Below are 24692 nucleotides of genomic sequence, written 5' to 3'. Positions count from 1 at the left end.
CCACACCCTCTCCAACATTTGTTGTTTATTGCTTTGTTTATGATAGCCATTCTCACCGGTGTAAAGTGGTATCTCATTGTAGTTTTAATTTGCATCTCTCTGATAGCTAGTGATATTGAGCATCTTTTCATGTGTCTCTGGATCCTCTGTATGTCCTCCTTGCAGAAGTGTCTGTTCAAGTCCTTTCCCCATTTTTCGCTTTTGTCTTTACTCACAGGTGCCGGGGTCCCGATGAGTCCTCCGTGTCAGACGCCCCTGTCGCTGGGCGCAGGGGGAAGGAAGCCTCAGGGCTCCAACTGCTGCAGCAGCCGCGGCTCCGAGGTCTTTACGCGCCAGCTAATGGCTGCCGCTGGTCTGGCCGCCTCCGTCCTTACTCGCGTCCCTGAGACTCCAAGGACCTCTAGCTGTCTGGTTCGTCACTATCTCTGGTCTCTTATTTTCATAAATGCTGGGGAATTGTTGGTTGGGGAATTGATTGCGCTGTTCTTCTGTAAATCTGCCAGGATTTTCCCCCAAGTGTAGGAGAACTGCAGTCGCTCCGTCCTACTCCGCTGCCATTTTCTCCGATCTCCTTATCATTTGAATAATACTGTTTCAGAGGATGTGTTTTTCACTTGGCATCATTTATTTGGAATTTTTCCTTTTTTTAAAATATTTTTTTATTTAATTCTTGTTCAAGTACAGCTTTCTGTCTTATATTCCCAACCCTGCCCACCCCCCGACCCATGCTCCCCACCTCCCTCCCATTTCCACCCCCCACCCTTAGTTATTGTCCATGTGTCCTTTATACTTGTTCATGTTGGAATTTTTCCTATGTCACTAAAATCTTCCAGGATATTTTTATTTTTAAGTATATTTTATTGGTTATGCTATTACAGTTGTACCATTCTTTTTTCTCCCCTTTATCCCCTTCCACCCAGTACCCTCATTCCCACCAGCATTTTTCCCCTTAGTTCATATCCATGGGTCATACATATAAGTTCTTTGGCTTCTCCATTTCCTGTACTATTCTTAACCTCCATCTATTTTGTACCTGCCAAATATGCTTCTTATTCCCTGTACCTTTTCCCCCATTCTCCTCTCTCTCCCTCCCCACTGGTAACCCTCATGTGATCTACATTTCTGTGATTCTTTTCCTGTTGTTTGCTTAGTTTATGTTTGGGTTTTTTTAGGTCAGTTATTGATACCTATGAGTATGTTGTCATTCTACTGTTTATACTTTTGATATTCTTTTTCTTAGATAAGTCCCTTTAACATTTCATATTATAATGGCTTGGTGATGATGAGCTCCTTTAACTTTACCTTATCTTGGAAGCACTTTATCTGCCCTTCCATTCTAAATGATAGTTGTTCCGGATAGAGTAATATTGGATGTAGGTCCTTGCTTTTCATGACTTGGAATACTTCTTTCCAGCTGCTCCTTGCCTGTAAGGTTTCTTTTGAGAAATTATTCAATAGTCTTATGAAGATTATTTTGTAGGTAACTCTCTTCTTTTCTCTTGTTGCTTTTAAGATTCTCTCCTCATCTATAACCTTGTGTAATTTAATTATAATGTATTTTGCCACTTTGACTTTGGGTCCAACTTCTTTGGGACTCTCTGAGCTCTCTGAACTTGTATGTCTATTTCCTTCACCAAACTGGGGAGGTTTTCTTTCATTATTGTTTCAATTAAATTTTCAATTTGCTCTTTCTCCTCTCCTTCTAGCACTCCTATGATTCAGATGTTGGAATGTTTAAAGTTTTCCTAAGCCTCTCCTCATTTTTTTGAATTCTTGTTTCTTCATTCTTTTCTGTTTGAATGTTTATTTCTTCATTTTGTTCCACATCATTTATTTGAGTCCTGGTTTTCTTCTCTTTGCTGATGATTCCCTGTATATTTTGCTTTATTTCACTTTGTATAGCCTTCAGTTCTTTCTTTATTTTGTAGTTGTACTCAGTCATTTCTGTGAGCATCCTGATTACCAGTGTTTTGAACTCTGCATCTGATAGGTTGGCTACCTCTGTGTCACTTAGTTATTTGGGGGGAGTTTAATCTGTTCTTTCATTTGGGCCATTTCTTTGTCTCAGCACACCTGTTATGTTGTAAGGGGAGGAGCCATAGGTATTCGCCAGGGCAGGGCAACCCACTTTGCTGCATTGTGGTGCTGTGTATGGGGGAGTGGTCAGAGAGGAAATGATGCTGGTGGCTTGGCTCACCCTGCTTTCAAGAGACTAGCAATTTCTCCCATAGGCTTTTACATACAGAGGTTCTGAGTCCTTATCTTGCCCATGGTGAAACCCTGGGTTACATGGTCTGTCTCACTCCCCATTAGTTTCTCCCAGTTTACCAACAAGGACATGTGGGACCATCATTGCCCACCCTGTCCACCAGCTGCCACTTTGCCACTTGTGCTCTCCACCCTGGCTGCCCATCTCCACCCCTCCTACCAGTCTGGATGAGTGTTTCATATTTAACTCCTTGGTTGTCAGAATTCCATACAGTTTGATTTTCTGGCAGTTCTGGTGGTTTTCATTTTTAAATTGGTTGTTTCCTTCTTTTGGTTGTGCGAGGACATGAAGCATATCTACCTATGCCTCCATCTTGGCTGGAACACACCCTAAGACATTTTTAAAACAAATTAGAATATACTACAAGTAAATAAACAGAAAAATGGTTGAAACAAAAAATGAAAGAGGTAGAAGCTTTTGCAGGAAGAGGGGTCAAGAGACTACATTTTTAAAATGGGAGAAATAACAGCATATTTTATGCTGCAAGAAAGATAACTGATTATAATGAAATCTACTTTATGAATATGAATGTGTACACACATATGCACAGTCACATTGATAAAAGCCTAGAAGAATATATACCAAAATGTTAGAATATGCAATTCCATTTTTCATTTCCTTCTAATTACTATTTTTTCTTCCTGAACATATATAACTTAGGTAATAAAAAGTAAGTTAAAGAATGGGCTAAACTGACATTCCCAGAAGTTTTAATAGAAAAATTTGCAGTAGAAAAGAAGCTGAATCATTTACAGTACAAAAAAACATTTATAAAGCAACGAATGAATTAAGAGTATGGTCATGAGAATGGTAATTACCAGAGAGAAAGGTATGTGGGGGAAGTAGAAATGGTTAAAGGAGGGATAAACGATGATGGAAGGAGACTTGACTTGGGATGTATTACAGAATGGTACACCTAAAACCTATATAATTTTATTAACCAATGTCACCTCAGTAAATTCAATTGAAAAGAGTATGGTGATGAGAACCATCTCACTACTCTATGTTTCCTCCAAAAATAAAAAATAAAAATCTGGAGCTTACCCAAAATAATAAATATACCTAAGAAATAGAAAGCATATCTTCCACAATTATTTTTGTCAATGGCATTTCTACTCTTTGGATGTTTTATGAGAATCGAGAGATGGAAGTAGATGACTTCAGGTGGTGAACAACAGTATGTAGATGATATATTATAGAAATGTACACCTAAAAGCTATATAATTTTATTAACAAATGTCACCCCAATAAATTCAGTATTTTTTAAAAAACAGTGCTGTTTTACATCACACCACTATATGGATTCAGATACAATCTCCTGAATGTAAAGCAAAATTATCTTTAATAGTAGCAGTAGTACAAAATTTATTATGAACTTACCTAGTAGACTAAATAATGGATTGCATAGGAGAAATGTGAAGTTAAGGGACTCTTGGAAGCTTGCCCTTCAAATCTAGAGTGTAAGCCATCTACACTCATTAATGCCATTTCTAGGAATTGGAAATATTTGTAAACCAACCAAAGGGCCTCTCTCATTGACTTGTACTAACATGGTGGCCCAGCTTAGAGTCCAGATGTGTAGGCCTGTTGAGTTGGAGCTGTAAGAAAGGCATGAGAAATAGAGGTCGGAGGAACTGGATGATCTGATGTAAGTGCCTTTATTTAATGCTACACTTACAGGCAGGCTGAGTCAGGATTGACTGCAGTTCCAGGGGGAGGCAGGAATGGGGTTTTTAGAAGAAAAAATGCTGGGTTTGTGAGGGGACAGGGGTAGGGTTAGTCTCTTGTTCTTCTAGGCAAGTGCCACAGGGTTCCAGGATGTGAGCTAGGACAATGGGTTAGGTAAAGGGCCCAGCTATTCCCAGGTACAGAAGAGTCAGTCTGGCCACTGGCCATTGTGTTTGGTGCTAGGTGTCTATTGTGAAAGGTGGGAGAAAGTTTCGATTAAGCCACAGGCTATCAATCAAGTCAGGATAACTGAGTCATGAGCAGTCCAGTGGGTTGGAAAACTGGCCTGACTAGGTCATGAGCAGTGTGGTGGGCTGGGAAATGGCCTGGTCCTTTCTGGAGTGTTGCTAAAAACATGTAGGATAAATGTTTTAAATTTACTCTGATTCTAAGGCATATTTTATTTAAATTGAAATTTATTTTGAATAGTTAATACAAACATGGGTTTGAAAATTCAAAAATCATAGAAGTTCATACAAGTATGTCTCCATGTCTCCTCCCTATCTTTGACTGACAATAGGTTACTCTCCAAAAGAGGCAGGACCTGTTACCAGTTACTACTTGTTGATATAGACAGAGATATTCACTATATGGATGCATGTAACAAAGTATTATTAAGTCAATGAGAAGACACTAATATTGTTACGCACCTTGCCTTCTTCAGTTAAAGGTGTCTTTTGAAGATAATATATATATAATCTGAATATATATACATGTATACATATATATTTCTTTTTAACAGCTTCATGTTTCATGAGATATGGAGATAGACCATAATTAATTTAACCTGCCCCTATTGATAATTATTTAGAATTTTTCCAATCTTTCACTGTTAAACAATTCTGTAGTGAATATCTTTACACACAGGATTTTGCAATGTACATCTATTACTTTAAGATACATTCTTAAAATACAATTTTAAGAATTGTATTGCTGGTTAATGGCTTTGTGCATTTGTATTTTGATAAATATTGCCAAATTACCTTCACAGAGGGAGCAACAATTTACGCTCCCACTGGCAATGCATAAGAATGTCAGTTTTTCTGCTTCTTCTGCAATGCTATTTGCTTTCAATTCTTTTGTTCTTTGCCAATTTATAGATGAGAAAATGTATCACTGTATTTATAATTTTCCCTTCTGTTATTACCAGTGAGATGAAACATTTTCTCATACATTTAAGAAACATTGATTTGTTTTTTATGAACAATGTTTATATATTTGCCTATTTTTCTATTGGATTGTTGGTCATTGGTTTTTTCCTTTATATTAGGAAGCTTAGTAAGGCATATATTTAAGCATGAATAAAATACAGAAAAACACTAGCTAGCTAGTCTTGGCTAGTGTGACTCAGTGGATTGAGTGCCAGTCTGCAAACCAAAGGGTCACTGATTTGATTCCCACTCAGGGCACATGCCTGGGTTGTGGGCCAAGTCCTCAGCAGGGGGCTCATGAGAGGCAACCACGCATTGATGTTTCTCTCCCTCTTTCTCCCTCCCTTCCCCTCTGTCTAAAAATTAATAAATAAATACATCTTTTAAAAATACAGAAACAGAAAAACTAATGAATCACTAATATAAATTCCAAATTATATATATCACCCAAATATTCATTACAATATGAGATATTAAGATACCCCAGGTTTCTATTCAAAATATTAAATTCTTTCATCTTTCTTCCATTGAAAAATTATATGGAGGGCATCTTTTACATGACAGACTATAGGCTAAGTCCTGGGGTCACACACATCAAAGGTGTAGCTGGCTGGTGTAGCTCAGTGGATTGAACATGGGCTGCAAACCAAAGGGTCGCTAGTTTGATTCCCAGTTGGTGCACATGCCTGGGTTGCAGGCCAGGCCCCCAAGTTGGGGCCATGTGAGAGTCAACCACACATTGATCTTTCTCTCCCTCTCTTTCTCCCTCACTTCCCCTCTCTCTAAATAAATAAATAAAATATTTTTTAAAAAGACAAAGACTCATCGGTAGGTAAGCATTGATCTGAAGCTGATAAAAAATACCATGGACTTCTCATGACTCAATGGTCCCTCACTTCCTTCAACTACTAATTGACTGACTACTTTGTCTTCTATGTGTAGCTTTGAGGAAACACTGATGAACAATAATGAGCAAAGGGCCCTTCCTTCATGAAACTTAGAGTCTCATTCAATACTCTCTGGTGCCACTGCTCGGAATGGAAAGTCAGAAATTTTTTACCTATTCAGGGAGAAAGAGTGTATGCATTCATTAGGCAAGATGTGGTTGGTGAGAGAAAAGGAGAAGTCAGAAGAGCAGCTAGAATCTGCTTTGAGAAGTGCATGCATGGGTAGTGTCCCTTTTTGTTAAGGAAGACAGTGTAAGAGGAGCCAAAACTCAGCCCACCTAGTGCCTGACACTTTGCCACACAGAGGGAGGACTGTATGACCTGTTGTGGGTCCTGACAGGGAAAGGTTCTCTTTCTTGGGCAACTGTGGAAACTGTGAAATGGCAAAGTGAGTAACCATTTTGAATGGGGGGGGAGCAGTGTGGCAGAAAAAATGACTCTAGGCATAGAGCAGTGAATTGTTCCCTATCATTTGAAGTCTATAGAAAAGGAGAAAATGGTGAGGCCTCTATGGCAGCCCCCTCCTGCTTCCCTCCCCTCTGTGGCCCCCCCGAACAGTGAAAGAAAAACTGAGGAGGGCGGCCCCAGAATCTGCAGGGTGGTCCGGCCTTAAATTGCCTTTCTTCTCTCAGCCTGCTTTCCTGATACTTCCTCTACCCATCTGACTTTTTGTACAGGAAATGTGGTGGGTCAGGCCCAGAAGGGGCTCACAATGGGATAATGGGATAGCTTGGCATTTAATCCCTTCTTTAGAAGCTGCTTACCTCTGTTCTACTTCATCCCCCAATGCAGGTAACAAGTAAACTATGTGATATGGGGATGTGGGGGTGGTTTACGGGCACAAATATATTTGACAATTAACCCTCTTCCATGAGTAGAGAATTGTTTTTCTCATGTCCATGCTCAGGCCCCTACAAATTTAGGTGCAGAAAATACCATGGCCATCAGGAGGGGAGGCAAGTCGTAAGAAAAGAATATGTACACACAAGGGTAGTTTGGTATTCATAATCTCTCTTCCTTTTCTGCTTTCTCTATATCCTTATCCCTCCTTTACCTTGACTGTTTCGGTGCAGGAAATCTGGTGGGCAATAGGGAAGAACAAGGAAAGACTAAGGGATTTTATATTGATCAACAATATAAAATCAGTCCAGAGCAGCTTTCAGACACCCCGCCCCATTTCCTGTAGAAAATTGAGTACTTGGAAAGGTTTCTCTCGTACAGGGGACACTCAATTTTTAAAATAGGTTAGAGTTTCTTTATTCCTTTCTGTTTGGTTATTTTTTTCTTCCTTCTGGTCCACTCCCTTGATTTGAGTCCCAGTTTCCTTTCCATCACTATTGGTTTCCTGTGCATTTCCCTTCATTTCAATTAGCTTAGCCTTCATTTGTTCTTTTAATTTGTGACTAAAACCAACCAGTTCAGTGAGCATCCTGGTCACCAGTATTTTGAACTGTGAAACAATTAAAAAAAAATGAGGAGAGGCTTAGGAAGCTCCAGGACATCTTTAAACGTTTCAACATCTGAATTTTAGGGGTACCAGAAGGGGAAGAGGAAGAGCCATGAGTGGAAAACTTATTTGAACAAATAATAAAGGAGAACTTCCCCAGTCTGTCAAAGGAAATAGACTTCCAGGAAATCCAGGCAGCTCAGAGAGTCCCAAAGAAGGTGGACCCAAGAAGGAACACACCAAGGTACATCATAATTACATTAGCCAAGATTGAAATAAAGGAGAGAATCCTAGAAGCAGCAAGAGGTAAGGAGACAGTCACCTACAAAGGACTTCCCATCATACTGTCAGCTGATTTCTCAAAAGAGACCTTACAGGCAAGAAGGGGCTGGAAAGAAGTATTCCAACTCATGAAATCCAAATACCTACATCCAAGATTGCTCTATCTGGAAAAGCTTCCATTTAGAATGGAAGGGCAGATAAAGTGCTTCTCAGATAAGATCAAATTCAAAGAGTTCATCACCACCAAACCCTTATTATATGAAATATTAAAGGACGTATCTAAGATAAAGGAGATAAAAATATAAACAGTGAAAGGACAGCAAACTCACAGTTATTAACAACCACACCTAAAACAAAAGCAAACTAAGCAGACAGCTAGATCAGGAGCAGAACCACAGAAATGGAGATCACATGGAGGGTTAGCAATAGGAGAGTGGGAGGAGGAGAAGGGGGGGAAATGGTACAGAGAATAAGTAGCATAAATGGTAGGTAGAAAATAGATAGGCGGAGGGCAAGAATAGTATGGGAAATATAGAATCTAAAGAACTTGTGACACATGGACATAAACTAAAGGGAGGAGTGGTGGGGAAGGGGGTGTGCAGGGTGGAGGGGAATAAAAATATAAATAAATTAAATTAAATAGGTTAGAGTTTAACCTCCTCTCTTAGTCTTCAACCCTTCTCCCAACCTTCTCATATCGGTCCCCTCCTCCAACCCATGCATTTCAGTGGGCCTAGAGCTTTGGTATGTTAATTTGTAAATACGGGGCTTTGGTGACATGAAAGTGGAAATACGACACTTCAGTGTCCCTCGGCCTAGTCCAACCAGAGCTGATTCCCTGACGTCACAGCCCGAAATCCGGGAGCAATCGGGGAGTTGGGGGAGATGTAGACTTGGTTGGGGAAAGGAGCTCCTAAGTGAAAGAAAATAATACCTAGACAGTTTGACATGAGCCTGCTTCTCTCCGTCCGGAGCTGCTTTCTGTATATGGTGACCCCGTCCCTGCCCATTCCAATACCAGATACAGCCAGGGTGGGCAGGACGGAACTCACTGACAGAGCGGCATTCTGCAAAGGTTGGTATCAGTCCGCTTCTGACAGAGTCCGTTTAAACTACACTAGCTCCTCCCTCAGTTTGGTATTAGGGAAGTGGCAAGGCAGAATCTGCAGAGGAAGACGTAGCTGTTAATTCAGTCACTGAAAGTGGGTCCCTGAGGAACTCGGGATGGGAAAGACAAGGAAATACTCAAAAGTGACTGTTGTTTAGCAATTACGGCGCTTTATCTGATAAAACAGGTATCTTGTCCCAGATGTGGGGCCAATCCCCCCAAACGCAATCGCCGCCGCCATTGTTTCCTGTGCTTGTTTCCATCTGAATGTCCGTCCCTCTTTCTGTAGGGTATGGCACCCCTTGAGGCAAGGAAATGAGAAAACTGCCCCTGATCCGGGTAAAGCAGGTCAGTGAGAATGCGGGGATAGTTTGGGAGTGTGGATATGGATATCGGAGATGAATGTGGGATTATGTGACCTGATCATGAGGTGCGAGCGGTGAGAGAGGAACAAAGGTAATTTGAGTGGCACGCGACGCCAAAGTTAGAATGTCTCTTGCTAGTGTGATTTCCAGATCCAGGGCCCAACCCCGACCATGTTTGAGAACAGAAAGGAATATAACAGCGGCTTCTAGCAGAGAGATGGTAGATTACATAACAGGAGAAAAGGCTACTGCTGTGGGTAAGAACAGTTGCCTGGGAAGCCGTGTAAGGGAAAGAGTGTAAAAACAGGCTGTGTTTGATAATCAGTGCCCTGAATTAGAAAAGGGTTTCATGCCCTGGTTACTAATCTGATTACTAATAATCAAGTCTCTCCCACTGTCATTTCTTTTGGTGTTGGCGTGTGTATTATGCATTTCTATGTGTAGGCCTGTCCCTAAATTTGCAGTACTCCACTTTTCTGTAAGGATCGGTAGGGGGCAGAAGACCTCAAAGGGATGGGATAAAAAATTTTTTGTATAGTGGGCGGTGCTTGAAGGTGGTAGATGGATAAGACTAAAGCAGGTAGTGGTCTAGGGGAAACTCCAGATCTCCTTTCTGTTAGCTTTCCAAACAGTCCCTTTTTACTTCCATTGTGTTGCCAAATATGATAGACTTTGGGAGAGTAAGGACACATAAGGACTTAGATGAAATTTAGAAATAATACTTTTCATTGATTTCCCAGCCAAGTTCTGTGGCTGAGCATTTCATCCCTATTGACACCACTGCTATTGTGCAGGGATGTGTGAGTTATCTCTGCAGGGGAATTGTCAGATTTGGGGAATGCAGTAGATGAAATTGGAGATTTGGGAGAGAGAGGAAAAAGGGGAGGTAGAAAATTTTGGCAAACAAGTACCTGTATCCAGAAGGGGTCAGCCTTCTAAGTGCTGCTCTCTGTACCAAGGACTCGATCTTAATTGTTTCCTGTGTTTCTGCTTATTTATCTCTGTATTTGTCAATCTCTGTGTGTTCTCTAAGGCTGTGCAACTCTCACTCATTGTGAAGGCTTATAAATGGTAACCCAACTCGAAGCTAGGAAAAGGTGAAGAGAAAGGTACCCTATGTTTGTTAAGATTGGTGTGATGGTAGTGGGGCAGGGGTTGATTGAAACTAGAGAATTATATCCCTCTGTTTTGCCAGTTTCCTAACCCCTGTTGGGTCCACTGCTAATTTAGTTGAGAGTCTTCATCAACATTGGGGGTAGAGAAGGGTAACATTTGCTTTTCTCACTTCCCACTGATTTTCCTATCCATATGCTTCACTTTAGCCCAGCTCTGAACTAGAGAAATGCCAGGCAATTGCTGAAGAGGAAAATGCTGGACAGCAAGGTAGAGGACAAGAATCCCTGAAGTGGGGCAATGTGGGGAAGGAACCAAAAGGAAGGAAACACTAGAAAAACTATAAATACAGGGAACAGGGACCAAGGTCTGCCTACCAAGAGATCAGTTTCCATAACCTCCTGTTTGTTTATTTGTCCTTAGAACTTCTGTACAACTGATCATCATTGAAAGCAAGGAAAGGAGAAAAAGATCAATTACTCCAGATCTGTTCAGGTTGGTATGGAAACTTCCTCAGTAATCTTGTAGGATGAAGTAGTGGAGATGTTCTTAGGTCCAGTATGGGTAAAGAGCCAGTCTAGGGATTTCTCTGGCTCTCTTATTCCCATCCAGCTTTCCCCATCTCCATACTCCTATTTTGTGTCTTGAAAGAAGATTAGTAGCACCTTCAGTTGAAGGGACTGTGAATTTAAGAGGGAGATTGCTAATTATTTACCTCTCGCATTTAGCAGTGAGTTTCTATACTCTCCCGTCTCTCTGTGCTAATAAAAATGAGAAAAAATTGGAAGAGACTCAAAGCCTCACTTCCTTCTTCCACCCATAGGTCCCACTTCAGCAGCAGATCTGGTGGCTTTGGAGTGGCTGAAGACCACCACCCTCCACAGGACTGAGCTCAGGCACCCAGCCATTCTTTGTTTCCCTGAGTGAGCTTTCTCTGCACTTTGTTTATATCACTGGCAGAGCCTGTAGTCTGAAAGGGGGTTGAGTGACTACTGGACTTTGCATGAAAATACCAACCTGGGACAGACCTTTGCTCAAGGTTGTGAGGTGGGTGAAGGTATATAAATTGGCCTTGACTTTATTTTGGATTATGACTGCCTCTGAGGCCAAGTCAAGGGAAGGGGAGAGGCTGGTCCTGGCTTGAAAACTGGAATCAGTGGTCCTGCCAACACCACAGCCAAGGCTAAGATCCACACCAAGACAGTGGCTGAGGCAAAACGAAAAACTGGACCAGTGACTCAGGCCAGGGCTGGTGATGGAGCAGTGGCCAGGACACAAACCTATAATGAGACCAGGTGACCTATAATGAGAGCACGGCTATGGCAAGGGAAGTGAACAAGATGGAAGCCAAGACTAAAGCTAGAGTCATGGCTGAAACTAAGGCAAAACCCCTGGCAGAACCTGGTATAGTGCCCCAGAACAATTCAAAGGCCACACCTACATCTAGGACCAGTGCTGTGATCAAGTATGAAGTCAATGATGATGATGATGGAAGGGAAGCCAATATCAGGTCATTTTCTAAAGATGATGATAAGGCCAATATTGGATCCAAGCCCCATAGAAGGAGAGAGGTCAGCATCAAGTTCAGCGCTGGGCACAGAGCTGGTATTATAATCGAGTCCAATGATGAAGATGAAGAAAATATCTGCTCTTGGTTCTGGACTGGAGAAGAGCCTAGTTTAGGATCCTGGTTCTGGCCTGAAGAAGAGACCCCTTATCAAGTTTATAAGCCTCCACCTAAGGTCCAGGAAAAGTCCAAGCGCACACCCAAACCAGAACTTACTATAAAGCAAAAAGTGGTAGCATGGTCCAGGGCCAGGTATAGTGTCCTAGTCCCAATAGAGGGAGGGGAGCGATTCTTACCTCCAGAAGGGAATTGGTCTCTGGTTGAGACCTTGATTGAAACTCCTCTGGGGATTCGGCCTCTGACCAAGATTCCACTTTATAATGGACCTTACTTCCAGACCTTAGCTGAGATCAAAGAACAGATTAGGTATAGGGAAAGGTACGGTCCCAATCCAAAAGCCTGCCGCTGCAAATCACGTGTCTTCACTTTAGAGCCTAAAGAGTTTGATAAACTCGTTGCCCTACTTAAGTTAACTAAGGATCCTTTCATTCATGAAATAGCAAAGATGATAATGGGCATCAGTCCTGCTTACCCATTTACCCAAGATATAGTTCATGATGTAGGTATTACTGTTATGATTGAAAACTTGGTCAATAATCCCAATATTAAAGACCATCCTAGAGCTAAGGTAGATGACAACTCTGAGTCTTCTGAAGAACTAAAAACAGAAAAGTCATACATAAATCAAGTTTGTAAGGACATAATCTCTTATCCTTTGAACTCCCATGTGCAACTTGCTGGACTAAAATTGTTGGAGCATTTAAGTGTGAAATTTGAGAATCACCATATGATTACCAGTTATATTCCAGATTTCCTCACCTTGTTAAATAAGGGGAGTGTCAAAACCAAGTTTTATGTTTTAAAAGTGTTTTTGCGCCTGTCTAAAAATCAAGCTAATACAAGAGAACTGATCAGCGCCAAAGTACTGTCATCATTGGTTGCATTCTTTAACAAAAATGAGTCAAAGGCCAATATTCTTAATATCATTGAAATTTTTGAGAATATAAATTTCCAATTCAAAAAGAAGGTGAAGCTATTTACCAAGGAAGAGTTCACTAAATATGAACTTATTTCCATATTCCAGGAAGCAAAAGAGTTTGGTCAGAAACTCCAAGACTTAGCAGAGCACAGTGATCCTGAGGTGAGAGATAAAATTATACGATTAATACTCAAACTCTGAATAGCCAAGTATTCTCACAAAGCCTTGAACTTTTTTTGGTGTCATAGTATGAAACTGATGTATAAGTTCAGTATTTATGTTATTTTTGTTAACTGAAGGAGGCAATTTTATGGATACCAAATGATCTTGAGAGCTTGAATATTTGTTAATTTTTGTTGTGCTATATAAATTGAGATATTTTCAATACTTTTGTAACATGACCTGATAATGAAACTGTTCATCCTGAGTAAGTTATACTTATGTGCTTTTTATATTGATGTAAGTGTATTCATTTGAGACTTCTTTTACATAATAAAGTCACATGATAAAACTGGTGAAAACATTGTCCTAGCTCTTTAATCGAAGTCTAGTCAGAAGAATAAAGCATAATCAGTACAAAGATAATAAACAGCACTGTTTGGGTGTGTAGGGGGACAAAAACAAAACAAGTTTACATGACAGACCCTTCAGTTTCATGTTCAAAGAATAGAATCACTCTGTACACAAGAAGATATGATTGTGCTACTGGCTGACATCTGGACAGATCTGAGGAAAGGGATGAAGACACCAATTTAGGAGAAAGGGAACACAGATGGTTTTATTTTAGTCAGTCCCAGAACTTGTGCTGAGCCTTTGACATAGGATGTCTCATCAGGATACCCTAAAATCTTTAAACCCCAATAGGATTCCTGGTTCTCACTCCCATTCAGCAAAGTATTGGAAGTATGGTTGTGAAACAACAGCTCCACTATGCCCTCAAATTCCAGGTAACCAATCTTAAGGTACCAGGTTTACTGCTTCATCTGAGACTCCTTACCCTTGTAGTCCTGGGCCTCAGAGGAGGGTATTTCTGGGCACCAACTACAAAAACTGCTTCATGGATATCTCATTTGTTCTGCCTTGGTGACTTTACTCTTATCCTTACTTTTGTTTGCTGGCCAATCCTTTGGACTTGGTGATATGCACTTATCGTTGGTAGCAGTCCCTGTTTTAATAATCCCTTTTGGTCAGAGTTCAGATCTGGGAGACAGTCATGAGACACCAAAGTCCTTTAGGAGTGTGTGGTTAGGAAGAAATTAGTTCCCCTAATCCCACTATCCTATCTGTTCATTTGTATAGTTTACAGAGCTGAAGCCATGTTGTCTATATTACCTCAGCTCCTCCTGTTCAAACTTAACTAAAGTTAGGTTCTGGCTTGGAGGTTGTGGCATAGAATGCCAGAGTATAGATTGAGATCTGGGGTCACCTCTGCCTCTTCATAACCCCTGATTCTTTATAACCTCTACTTCCTTTGCTGTTCTCTTCTATACATAATCGGGAAATACAGATATTAGGATCAGTGTATAAATACTGGTCTTCCTATTGAACTTTCTCTCTCTCTCTCTCTCTTAACTTTTTGTATGTATCAGAGGGAAGGCTTAAACTGAGAAATCTCAACAAGATGTCATGTACCCCTAGTTTCAGTAGTTATTCCTAGTTTAATTTCTTTTTTAAGATTTTATTTATTTAGTTTTAGAGGGGAAGGAATGGGGAAGAGAGGGAGAGAACATTGATGTGTTAGAGAAACTTCAATCAGTTGCCTTTTGCATACCCCCAACCAGGGACCTGGCCCTCAACCCAAGTGTGTCTCCTGACCTGGGAATCAAACTGGCAGCCTTTCAGTTTGCAGTACAACACACAGTCCACTGCATCACACCATTCAGAGCCGTCCCTAGTTTCATTTCTAGTAAGGTCAAATCTGAACTTACACTTCATACATCTAGGAGTTAAAATGAAGGCCAACCAGCCACACTTGGGCATTAAGGTTGAAAAAAACAGATAGGCTTTTTGTAATGGGCAATTGCAACTTAGATGATTTTTGAAGTTCTTTATAACTTTCTTTTTAATGCAAAAAACTCCCATAGCCTGGAATTCCTGCTTTGGGTACTGCTTTCAGAGTTAGGAATCTTCACAATACAACCAGACTAGACCTTGTGGTATATTCTGTCTCAAATACCCTATGGAGCACACACTTAATCAGTTCATGGCTATAGAATTTTTCATTGGCCAAAGTGAAGGGTGAGTGTGGGATATGGCTGTGCGGAGTATTTGTATCAAAGAAAAACTGATGGTCTCTTTTGAGTGGGAATTATGGGAGACAGAGCCACTTACCAAAGTGTTCATGGAGTATGCTTGAAGTCAAAACTTTATCTCTTGTTTCATCTCCTTTCCTGGTAAAATAATTGAGGCAAGCCCATGTATCAAGGCTAATCAAGACATTACTTGTCTTAAAATGTTGCTACCTGGGGGTAAAAATCAGTGTGGATTTCTCATCTTATAAGTAATCCTTCAGTATGGCTGGGCAGTAAGTACCCACTCACCCTCTACTATGCACTCAATATTAAAAGAGGGACTTTCCATGTAAATTCATCTATAAAATATCACCAAATTCCCTAACAGGGCTTTCAAACTCTATATCCCTCAGCACCTTTCCATTTCCCCCATTATATGTCAGTAAGTGATCTGCAAGTTCTTTCCAGAAGGTATCCAGCCATGTAATATGAAAAATAGTGGCATTTATTGAATACGATACAAGAGAAAAGAAAAATTATAAATTGGACAAAGTAGGCACCTTGTGGGACCTCACACAGTTCTCCCCATTACAATCAGCTGCCCTGTCATACTTTCCTGAATCTCATCAAAGGTCTAAAATCTCTCCCCTTTCAAAGCTGATTTTAGTTTTGGAAAAGCCAGAGTCACAGGGGGCCAAATCTGGGCTGTAGGGGGCCTGAGTCACCTGGGTGATTTGATGTTTTGCAAAACAAACTGCATGAGCAGATTTGCATGAGACATGATGCATGAGCAAGAGTGATGTGGTGATGAAGCCATCCATCACCAGTTTCCCATAGCTGCAGCCTTCTGAATCATGGGAATAATCTCCACAGAGAAACATTCAGGCTTACCACAAAATTTGATGCAGATTCATTGCTCTGCTCACTCAGTCATTTTGAATGTGGTGGCCACACAGTACACATGCTCACTCAACAGCGTCTACAGCCCCCACTGACTACTACGGTGAAGACATCATTGTTGACACATGCACATTCCAGTTCACTCTTGTTGGCTGCCAGGTTACATTGATATTGTGCAAACCATTCTTGTTCTGTTAACAATGGTTCGATTTTTTTCCAGGCAGATCTCATATATTTAAGACACACTGGACTATTTCATGTATTTTTCCTACTTTTGTGTGTTTCCTCATGCTGTTCACCAATGCTGCAATGCCTTTACAATCCTTTTCTTGCCAATGGGAAAACTAATTCATTATTTTAAGCCCCACTAAAAAACCAGGTAGTTTTTGAAATCTTCTCTGACACCCTTATGTTCTCGGCTACATGTTGTAATTAATAGCTCCTTCTGCATTTTCAGAGTTTTAGTTTTTTGTTTGTTTTGTTCTTGAATTTTAGCATTTGTGGCTTTATACAATGCCTTGGAGTCTTTTGTTGTTGTTGTTGTTGTTGTTGTTGTTGTTAACACTATTACAGATGTCCTCCATTTCCCCCCATTTTCCCCCTCCACCCAGCACCCACCAAACCCCTTAGGTTAGAAATTTTCTTAAGGAGAGGCTTGTGTCATTGGAAGTGGGGTATGGTTGGGTGGCTGTGGGAGCGCTTAACTGTACCTTCAGAAGGCCGGAGGCCAGAGATACATTGGGACTTTCAATCAAGATGGAGGCATAGACAGACACACTGTGCCTCCTCACACAACTAAAATAAGGACAATGACAATTTAGAAACAAAATACAACCAGTACCAACAGAAAATTGAACTGTATGGAAGTTCAACAACCTAAGAGTTAAAGTATACACATTCATCTAGACCAGTAAGAGGGGGTAGAGTCAGGCAGTCAGGCAGAGAGGGGTTATGACAAAGCAGTGGCTGGCAAACCCCAGGCTCATGAGGCAACAGCTGGTGGACCAGCAAGGTGGAAGATTTTATTGGGGAATGGGGGCACAAGGCAGCTGGCAGACCAGGCTATCCCACATTCCCATGCAGATAAACCAGGAGAAACTGGGGAGCAAGACAGACTGCACAACCCAGGGTTCCAGCACAGGGAAATAAAGCCTCAAAGAACTGATTGAAAACACCTGTGGGGGTTGAGGTGCCAGAAGAGACTCCCAGCCTCACAGGAGAGATTGTTGGAGTGACCCACAGGGTCCTACAACATATATAAAGCCACGCACCTGGGGAATCAGCACCAGAAGGAACCAATTTGCTTGGGGGAAGTGGCGGAAGGGACTGAAGTATGGCAGACAGCGGAGCAAGTGCCATTGTTCCCTCTCGGACTCCTGCCCCACATACAGTGTCACGACAAAGCAAAGTGGGTTACCCTACCCAGCTGAACAACTAAGGCTCCACCCCTCATTATGTAACAGGCACAATAAGACAAAAATATGACCTAAACGAAAGAACATATCAAAGCTCCAGAAAAAAAATAAAACTAAGCAACAAAGAGATAGCCAACCTATCAGATGCACAGTTCAAAACACTGGTAATCAGGATGCTCACAGAATTGGTTATATTTGGTCACAAATTAGATGAAAAAAAATGAAAGCTACACTAAGTAAAGGAAAATGTACAGGGAACCAATAGCGATGGGAAGGAAACTGGGACTCAAGTCAATGGAGTGGATCAGAAGTAAGAAAAAAACAACCAATCAGAAAAGAATGAAGAAACAAGAATTCAAAAAAAATGAGGAGGAGCTTAGGAACCTCCAGGACATCTTTAAAAGTTCCAACATCCAAATAATAGGAGTACCAGAAGGGGAAGAAGAAGAGCAACAAGTGGAAAAGTTATATGAACAAATAATAAAGGAGAACTTCCCCAACCTGGCAAAGGAAATAGACTTCCAGGAAGTCTAGAAAGCTCAGAGAGTCCCAAACAAGTTGGACCCAAGGAGGAACACTCCAAGGAGCATATAATTACATTAGCCAAGATTAAATATAAGCAGAGAAACTTAAAAACAGCAAAACAAAAGGAGAGCATTATCTACAGAGGAGTTCCCATCAGACTGTGAGCTGATTTCTCGAAAGAGACATTACAAGCAAGAAGGTGATGGAAAGAAGTATTCTAAGTCATGAAAGGCAAGGACCTACATCCAAGATTGCTCTATCCAGCAAAGCTTTCATTTATAATGGAAGGGCAGATAAAGTGCTTCTCAGATGAGGTCAAGTTAAAGGAGTTCATCATTACCAAGCCCTTATTATATAAAATGTTAAAGGGACTTATCTAGAAAAAGATAAAAACATGCATAGTAAAAGGACAGCAAACTCACAATTATTAACAACCACACCTAAAACAAAAACAGAAACAATCTAAGCAAACAAATAGAACAGGAACAGAATTACAGAGAGATCACATGGAGGGTTAGAAAAAGGGGAGTTGGAGGAGGAGGGGAGGAAAGGTACAGAGAATAAGTAGCATAGATGGTAGGTAGAAAATAGGGGGAGGGTAAGAATAGTATGGGAAATGTAGAAGCTAAAGAACTTATAAGTATGACACATGGACATGAAATAAAGGGGGGAAATGTGGGTAGGAGAGGGTGTGTAGGGTGGAGGAGAGTGAAGGGGGGAATGGGACAACTGTAGTAGCATACTCAATAAAAATATATATAAATACATATTTTTAGATTTTATTTATTTATCTTTAGAGGGAAAGGGAAGGAAAGAGGGAGAGAAATATAAATGTATGGTTGTTTCTCATGTGTCCACCACTTGGAACTAGCCTGCAACCCAGGCATGTGCCCTGACTGGGAATTAAACCACGATCCTTTTGTTTGCAGGCCCACGCTCAATCCACTGAACTACACCAGCCAGGTAAAATACGTATTTTTTAAAAAGAAATTTTGTCAAGGATAGTTAGCATAGAGGAGGGAACTTGGGTTTGAAAATGTCTGACTCCAAAGCCTGAATTTTTATTATGTACAGTAATAATAATTACTAACATTTATGCATTTATTGAAGTATTTATTATGTGTCAGATACTTTTCTATGGGCTTTACTTGTATTAACTTATTTAATTCTCAATTCATTCCTGTGGAGTAGGTACTGTTATCCACATTTTGCATGTGAGAAAGATGAGATGCTGACTGATTAAATAACTTGACCAATCTCATTGAGTTTGTTAGTAGTACAGCTGAGATTCAAACCTTTGCATTCTGAATCAGGAGCTAGTATATGTGACTACTTTGTAATTCAATACCCCCACACAGCTCCTAGTGAAGTACATTGCCCATCCCAAACTTAAATTTGTGTGTTGTTAGACACACCTATCCCTGACATTTCCCTTTGTGTTAGCCATCGTCTACCTTATCCTCTTTTCCTATCCAAAGAAGCATTCATTGTCCACTACTTTCAACACATTTTTATATTTGTTTTTTCCATTGTGGTAAATATGTAGCATGAAAATTCTTATTTTAATGATATATAAGTGTACAATTTGTCGAAACCATCATTACAATATATTTTGGTTCCAAATATATATTGGAATATATTTGGATGGTTCCAAAACTTTTGAAAATATTTTATTTATTTATTTTTAGAGAGAGGAAGGGAGAAAGAGAAAAACATCAATGTGTGGTTGCCTCTTGTGCGCCCCACACTGGGAACCTGGCCAGCAACCCAGACATGTGCCTTGACTGGGAATCTTTTGTTCGCAGGTCAGCACTTAATCCACTGAGCCACACCAGTTAGGGCTATTTCCAATGCTTTTTGTCACCTGAAAGGGAATCTCTGTAACCATTAGGCATTAACTCCACATTTCGCCCTTCTTCCAGCCCCTGGTAATCACCAATCTATTTTTAAGTAGAAGCAAACAATATTTGTCTATTGTGTCTGGTTTATATCACTTAGCATATTTTCTTTTTTTCCCAAATGCCTTCATTTGATTACCAGTTATGTTGAACTTTTCCCAAGTTGTATCAATGGTAAGTCACTTCAATTAAAATCACCAATGTGTACAATAGAACAAAAGAGAGGGACAAAAGAAATTCCACTCTTTAGACAAAAATAGAATTTTCAAAAGGCACAAAGAAATAACCTTTTGTCAACTTTCCATCCCACAGAAGAGCTGTAAGAAAACTACTAAAGAGGATAATGCCATGTAAACATTAAGAGAAAACTGATATTTCAGTAGTAGGTGTGTATGTTGCTTTTTTAAACTGAACATGGTAATCCTTCAGACATATCTCTAATAAGATTTTCTTTCCCAGGTATGTTGCAGCAGTTTTTCTTAATGGTACATATTCCTTTGCTGGAAATTATTTTTTCAGTATATTTTATCAGTTATGCAATGACAGTTGTCCCATTTTTTCCCCTTCTTCCCCCCTCGCTTTTCACTGCTGCCAACCTCCAGCATTCCCTGCCCCCTAGATAAGTTCTTTGGCTCCATGGTTTCCTATTCTATTCTTAACCTCCCCCTGTCTATTTTATGCCTACCAATTATGCTTCTTATTCCCCGTACCTTCCCCGCCATATTCTCTACCTCCCCCTCCCCACTGATTACCCTCCACGTGATATCCATTTCTGTAGTTCTGTTCCTGTTCTATTGTTTGCCTAGTTTATTTTTGTTTTTGTTTTTATTTTAGGTTCACTGGTTGATAGTTGTGAGTTTTTGTAATTTTGCTATTCATAGTTTTTTTATCTTTTTCTTAGATAAGTCCCTTTAACATTTCACATAATAGGGGCTTGGTGATGATGAACTCCTTTGACTTGACCTTATCTGGGAAGCACTTTATCTGCCCATTCTAAATGAGAGATTTGCAGGATAGAGTAATCTTGGATGTAGGTCCTTGCCTTTCATGACTTTGAATACTTCTTTCCAGCCCCTCCCTGCCTTTTTTTTAAGGTATATCTTGCTTATATGGGTAAAAGGTATTATTTGTTAAGTCATATGTTAATTTTAATGTAATTTCCATTGAAATATAATTTTATTCAATAAAAAGAATAGTGTTAATCTTTTTTAGAGGATTTTATGGGAAAATGCATAGTATTTTATGTTTTGGTTTACTATTTTTTGTATTTTTTAAAATTTAACTATTGTTCAAGTACAGTTTTCTGTCTTTTACTGCCATCCCAGCCCACCCTCCCAGTGCTCCCCACCTCCCTCCCATTTCCACCCCCCTTAGTTTTTGTTCCTGTGTCCTTTATACTTGTTCCTGTGAATCCTTCCCCTTTTCCCCTGAAATTCCTTCCCCTCTCTCCTCTGGTCCCAGTCTGCCTGTTCTGTATTTCAGTGTCTTTGGTTACATTTTGCTTGCTTGCTTGTTTTGTTGTTTAGGTTCCTGTTAAAGGTGAGATCATATGGTATTTGTCTTTCACTGCCTGGCTTATTTCACTCAGCATAATGTTTTCCAGTTCCATCCATGCTATTGCAAAGGGTAGTAGCTCCTTCTTTCTTTCTGTTGCATAGAATTCCATTGTGTATATGTACCATAGTTTTTTGATCCATTCATTTACTGACGGGCACCTAGGTTGCTTCCAACTCTTGTCTATTGTAAATTGTGCTGCTATGAACATTGGGTGCATAGGTTTTTTTTGGACTGGTGTTTTAGGGGTCTTAGGATATAATCCTAGCAGTGGAATTGCTGGATCAAAAGGCAGATTCACTTTTAGTTTTCCTAGAAAATTTTATACTGTTTTCCACAGTGGTTGTACCAGTCTGCAATCCCACCAACAGTGAACTAAGGTTCCCTTTTCCCCACAACCTCTCAGACATTTGTTGTTTGTTGCTTTGTGCACCCCTCCTTGCCTTTAAGGTTTTTTTTGAGAAATCAGCTGATAGTCTCATGGGCACTCTTTGTAGGTAACTGCCTCCTTTCCTCTTGCTGCTTTTAAGATTCTCTCCTTATCTTTAATCTTGGGTAATTTAATTATGATGTACCTTGGTGTGTTTCTCCTTGGGTCCAATTTCTTTGGGAGTTCCTGGGCCTCCTGGACTTCCTGGAAGTCTATTACATTCACCAGGTTGGGAAAGTTTTTCTTCGTTGTTTATTCAATTAAGTTTTTAATTTCTTGCTCTTCCTCTTCTCCTTCTGGCACCCCTATAATTCAGATGTTGGAATGTTTAAAGTTGTCCTGGAAGTTCCTCAACCTCTCCTCACTTTTTAAAAATTATTGTTTCTTTATTCTGCTCTGGTTGGATATTTATTTCTTCATTTTGTTTCAAATCGTTGGTTTCAGTCCCAGTTTCCTTCCCTTCACTGTCAGTTCCCTGTATCTTTTCCTTTATCTCACTCTGTACATCTTTCATTTGTTCCTTCATTTTGTGACCAATTTGAATCATTTCTGTGAGCATCCTGACTGCTATTGTTTTGAACTCTGCATGTGACACTCCTTATTGCCTAGTTGTTTTTCTGGAGCTTTGATCTGTTCTAACATTTGGGCCATATTTCTTAGTCTCAGCACACCTGTTATGTTGTTAGGGGCAGAGTCTTAGGTATTTGCCAGGCAGAGCAGCCCTTTTTGCTGGGTAGTGGCACTGTCTGTAGGGGAGTGATCAGAGGGGGAATGATGCCACTCATTTATTCCACTCTAGCCCCACTTCAAACATTTCCCTTTTATCCTAGAAGCAGATTATGTCCTTTATGGTGCTGATTCCCGGGCAGGTGTATTTGTGGGTTTTTTATACTTTTAAATTTTTATCATTGTTCAAGTACAGTTTTTGGCCTTTTCCCCCCACCCATCCCCACAACCCCAGCCACTCACAACTCCTTGACCTGTTTCCACCCCCACCTTTTTATTGTCCATGTCTCCTTTATAGTTGTTCCTGTAAAGCCTTCACCCTTTTCCCCCATTATATCCACCCCTAACCTCTCTGGTTTCTGTCAGTTCGTTCTTAATTTCAATGTCTCTGGTTACATTTTACTTGCTTGTTTGTTTTGTTGATTAGATTCCACTTAAAGGTGAGATCATATGGTATTTGTCCCTCACTGCTTGGCTTTTCACTTAGCCTAATACTCTCCAGTTCCATTCAAGCTGTCACAAAGGGTAGAAGCTCCTTCTTTCTTTCTGCTGTGTAGAATTCCATTGTGTAAATGTACCATAGATTTTTTTTTTTATCCATTCATTTACTGATGGGCATGGAGGTTGCTTCCAGCATTTGGCTATTGTAAATTGTGATGCTATGGACATTGGGGTGCATAGGTTCTTTTGAATTGGTGTTTCAGGATTCTTAGGATATAATCCCAGCAGTGGAATTGCTGGGTCAAAAGGCAAATTCACTTTTAGTTTTCTGAGGAAATTGAATACTGTTTTCTGTAGTGGCTGTACCAGTATCCAATCCCACCAAAAGTGCACTAGGGTTCCCTTTTCTTCACAACCTCTCTAACACTTGTTGCTTGTTGCTTTGTTTATGATGGTCTTTCTCCCCACTGTGAAGTGGTACAGCATTGTGGTTTTAATTTGCATCTCTCTGATGGCTAGTGATACTGAGCATTTTTTCATGTGTCTCTGGACCCTCTAGATGTCTTCCTTGGAGAAGTGTTTGTACAAGTTCTTTGCCCATTTTTAGTTGGGTTGCATATCTTCTTAGAGTGGGATCATGTGAGTTCTTTGTATATCTTGGAGATCAAACCCTTGTCTGAGGTATCATTAACAAATATGTTTTCCCATATGTTTGGTTCTCTTTTCATTTTAATGCTGCTTTTTTTAGTCATACAGAAGCTTTTTATTTTGATGAGATCCCATCTGTTTATTCTTTCCCTTCTGTCCCTTGCTCTAGGGGACATACCAGTGAAAATATTGCTGCATGGCATATCTGAGATTTTCCTGCCTATGTTCTCCTGAAAGGCTTTTCTGGTGTTTTGACTTATATTTAGGCCTTTTATTCCCCCTGAATTTATTTTTGTGTATGGTGTAAGTTGGTGATCGAGTTTCTTTTCTTTTCTTTTTGTTTTGGATGTAGCTGTCCAATTGTCCCAACACAAATTCTTGAAGAGGCTATTTTTGCTCCATTTCATGCTCTTTCCCCCCTTTGTCAAATATTAATTGACTGTAGAGAGTTGGGTTTATTTCTGGGCTCTCTATTCTGTTCCATTGGTTAATGTGTCTGTTCTTATGCAAGCACTAGGCTATTTTTATAACTGTTGGCTTGTAATGTCTGATATCAGGTATTGTGATCCCTCCTACTTTGTTCTTCTTTCTCCAAATTGCTTCAGCTATACAGGGTCATTTATGGTTCCATAAATATTTTAGAAGTGTTTGTTCTATATCTGTGAAATATACCATTGGTACCCTAATAGGTATTTCATCGAATCTATAAATTGATTTGCTTAATATGGACATTTTGATGATGTTAATTCTTTCAATCCATGAACATGGTATATGTTTCCATTTGTTTGTTTCTTCCTTAATTTCCTTTTTTAGTGATGTATAAATTTCTGACCACAGGTTTTTTACCTCCTTGAATAGGTAAAACAGTGGCCTCCCCTATCCACTCTGTTTACTGTTTGTTTGTTCTA

The 24692-nt window shown here is 40.1% G+C and overlaps 1 protein-coding gene across 4 annotated transcripts; it reads left to right on the top strand.

Annotated features, from left to right (window-relative positions):
- The first annotated feature begins 8713 nt into the window (after positions 1–8713).
- ARMCX5 (armadillo repeat containing X-linked 5) lies at positions 8714–13531 on the top strand. Of its 4 annotated transcripts, none has more exons than XM_037047759.1 (5): positions 8714–8899; positions 9222–9280; positions 10620–10680; positions 10834–10905; positions 11234–13531. In XM_037047759.1, exon 5 carries the CDS (start codon positions 11730–11732, stop codon positions 13215–13217), a length of 1488 nt encoding a protein of 495 aa, XP_036903654.1. In that variant the 5' UTR covers positions 8714–8899; positions 9222–9280; positions 10620–10680; positions 10834–10905; positions 11234–11729; the 3' UTR covers positions 13218–13531. The 4 variants fall into 4 exon arrangements, with proteins under 4 accessions (XP_036903654.1, XP_036903653.1, XP_036903655.1 ...); XM_037047760.1 differs by lacking the exon at positions 8714–8899 and adding an exon at positions 8964–9119; XM_037047758.1 differs by lacking the exon at positions 10620–10680.
- The last annotated feature ends 11161 nt before the right edge of the window (positions 13532–24692 follow it).

This window comes from Sturnira hondurensis, unplaced genomic scaffold (assembly GCF_014824575.4).
Source record: "Sturnira hondurensis isolate 20B ecotype Veracruz unplaced genomic scaffold, ASM1482457v3 Scaffold0006220, whole genome shotgun sequence".
Classification (NCBI taxonomy): domain Eukaryota; kingdom Metazoa; phylum Chordata; class Mammalia; order Chiroptera; family Phyllostomidae; genus Sturnira; species Sturnira hondurensis.
Note: the sequence above shows the minus strand (reverse complement) of the source record. Positions and strands in the feature narration are given on the sequence as shown.

Bases quoted from the DNA above. Each gene is read 5' to 3' on its own strand.
- ARMCX5 (XM_037047758.1), top strand. From the start codon at position 11,730: ATGGCAAGGGAAGTGAACAAGATGGAAGCCAAGACTAAAGCTAGAGTC.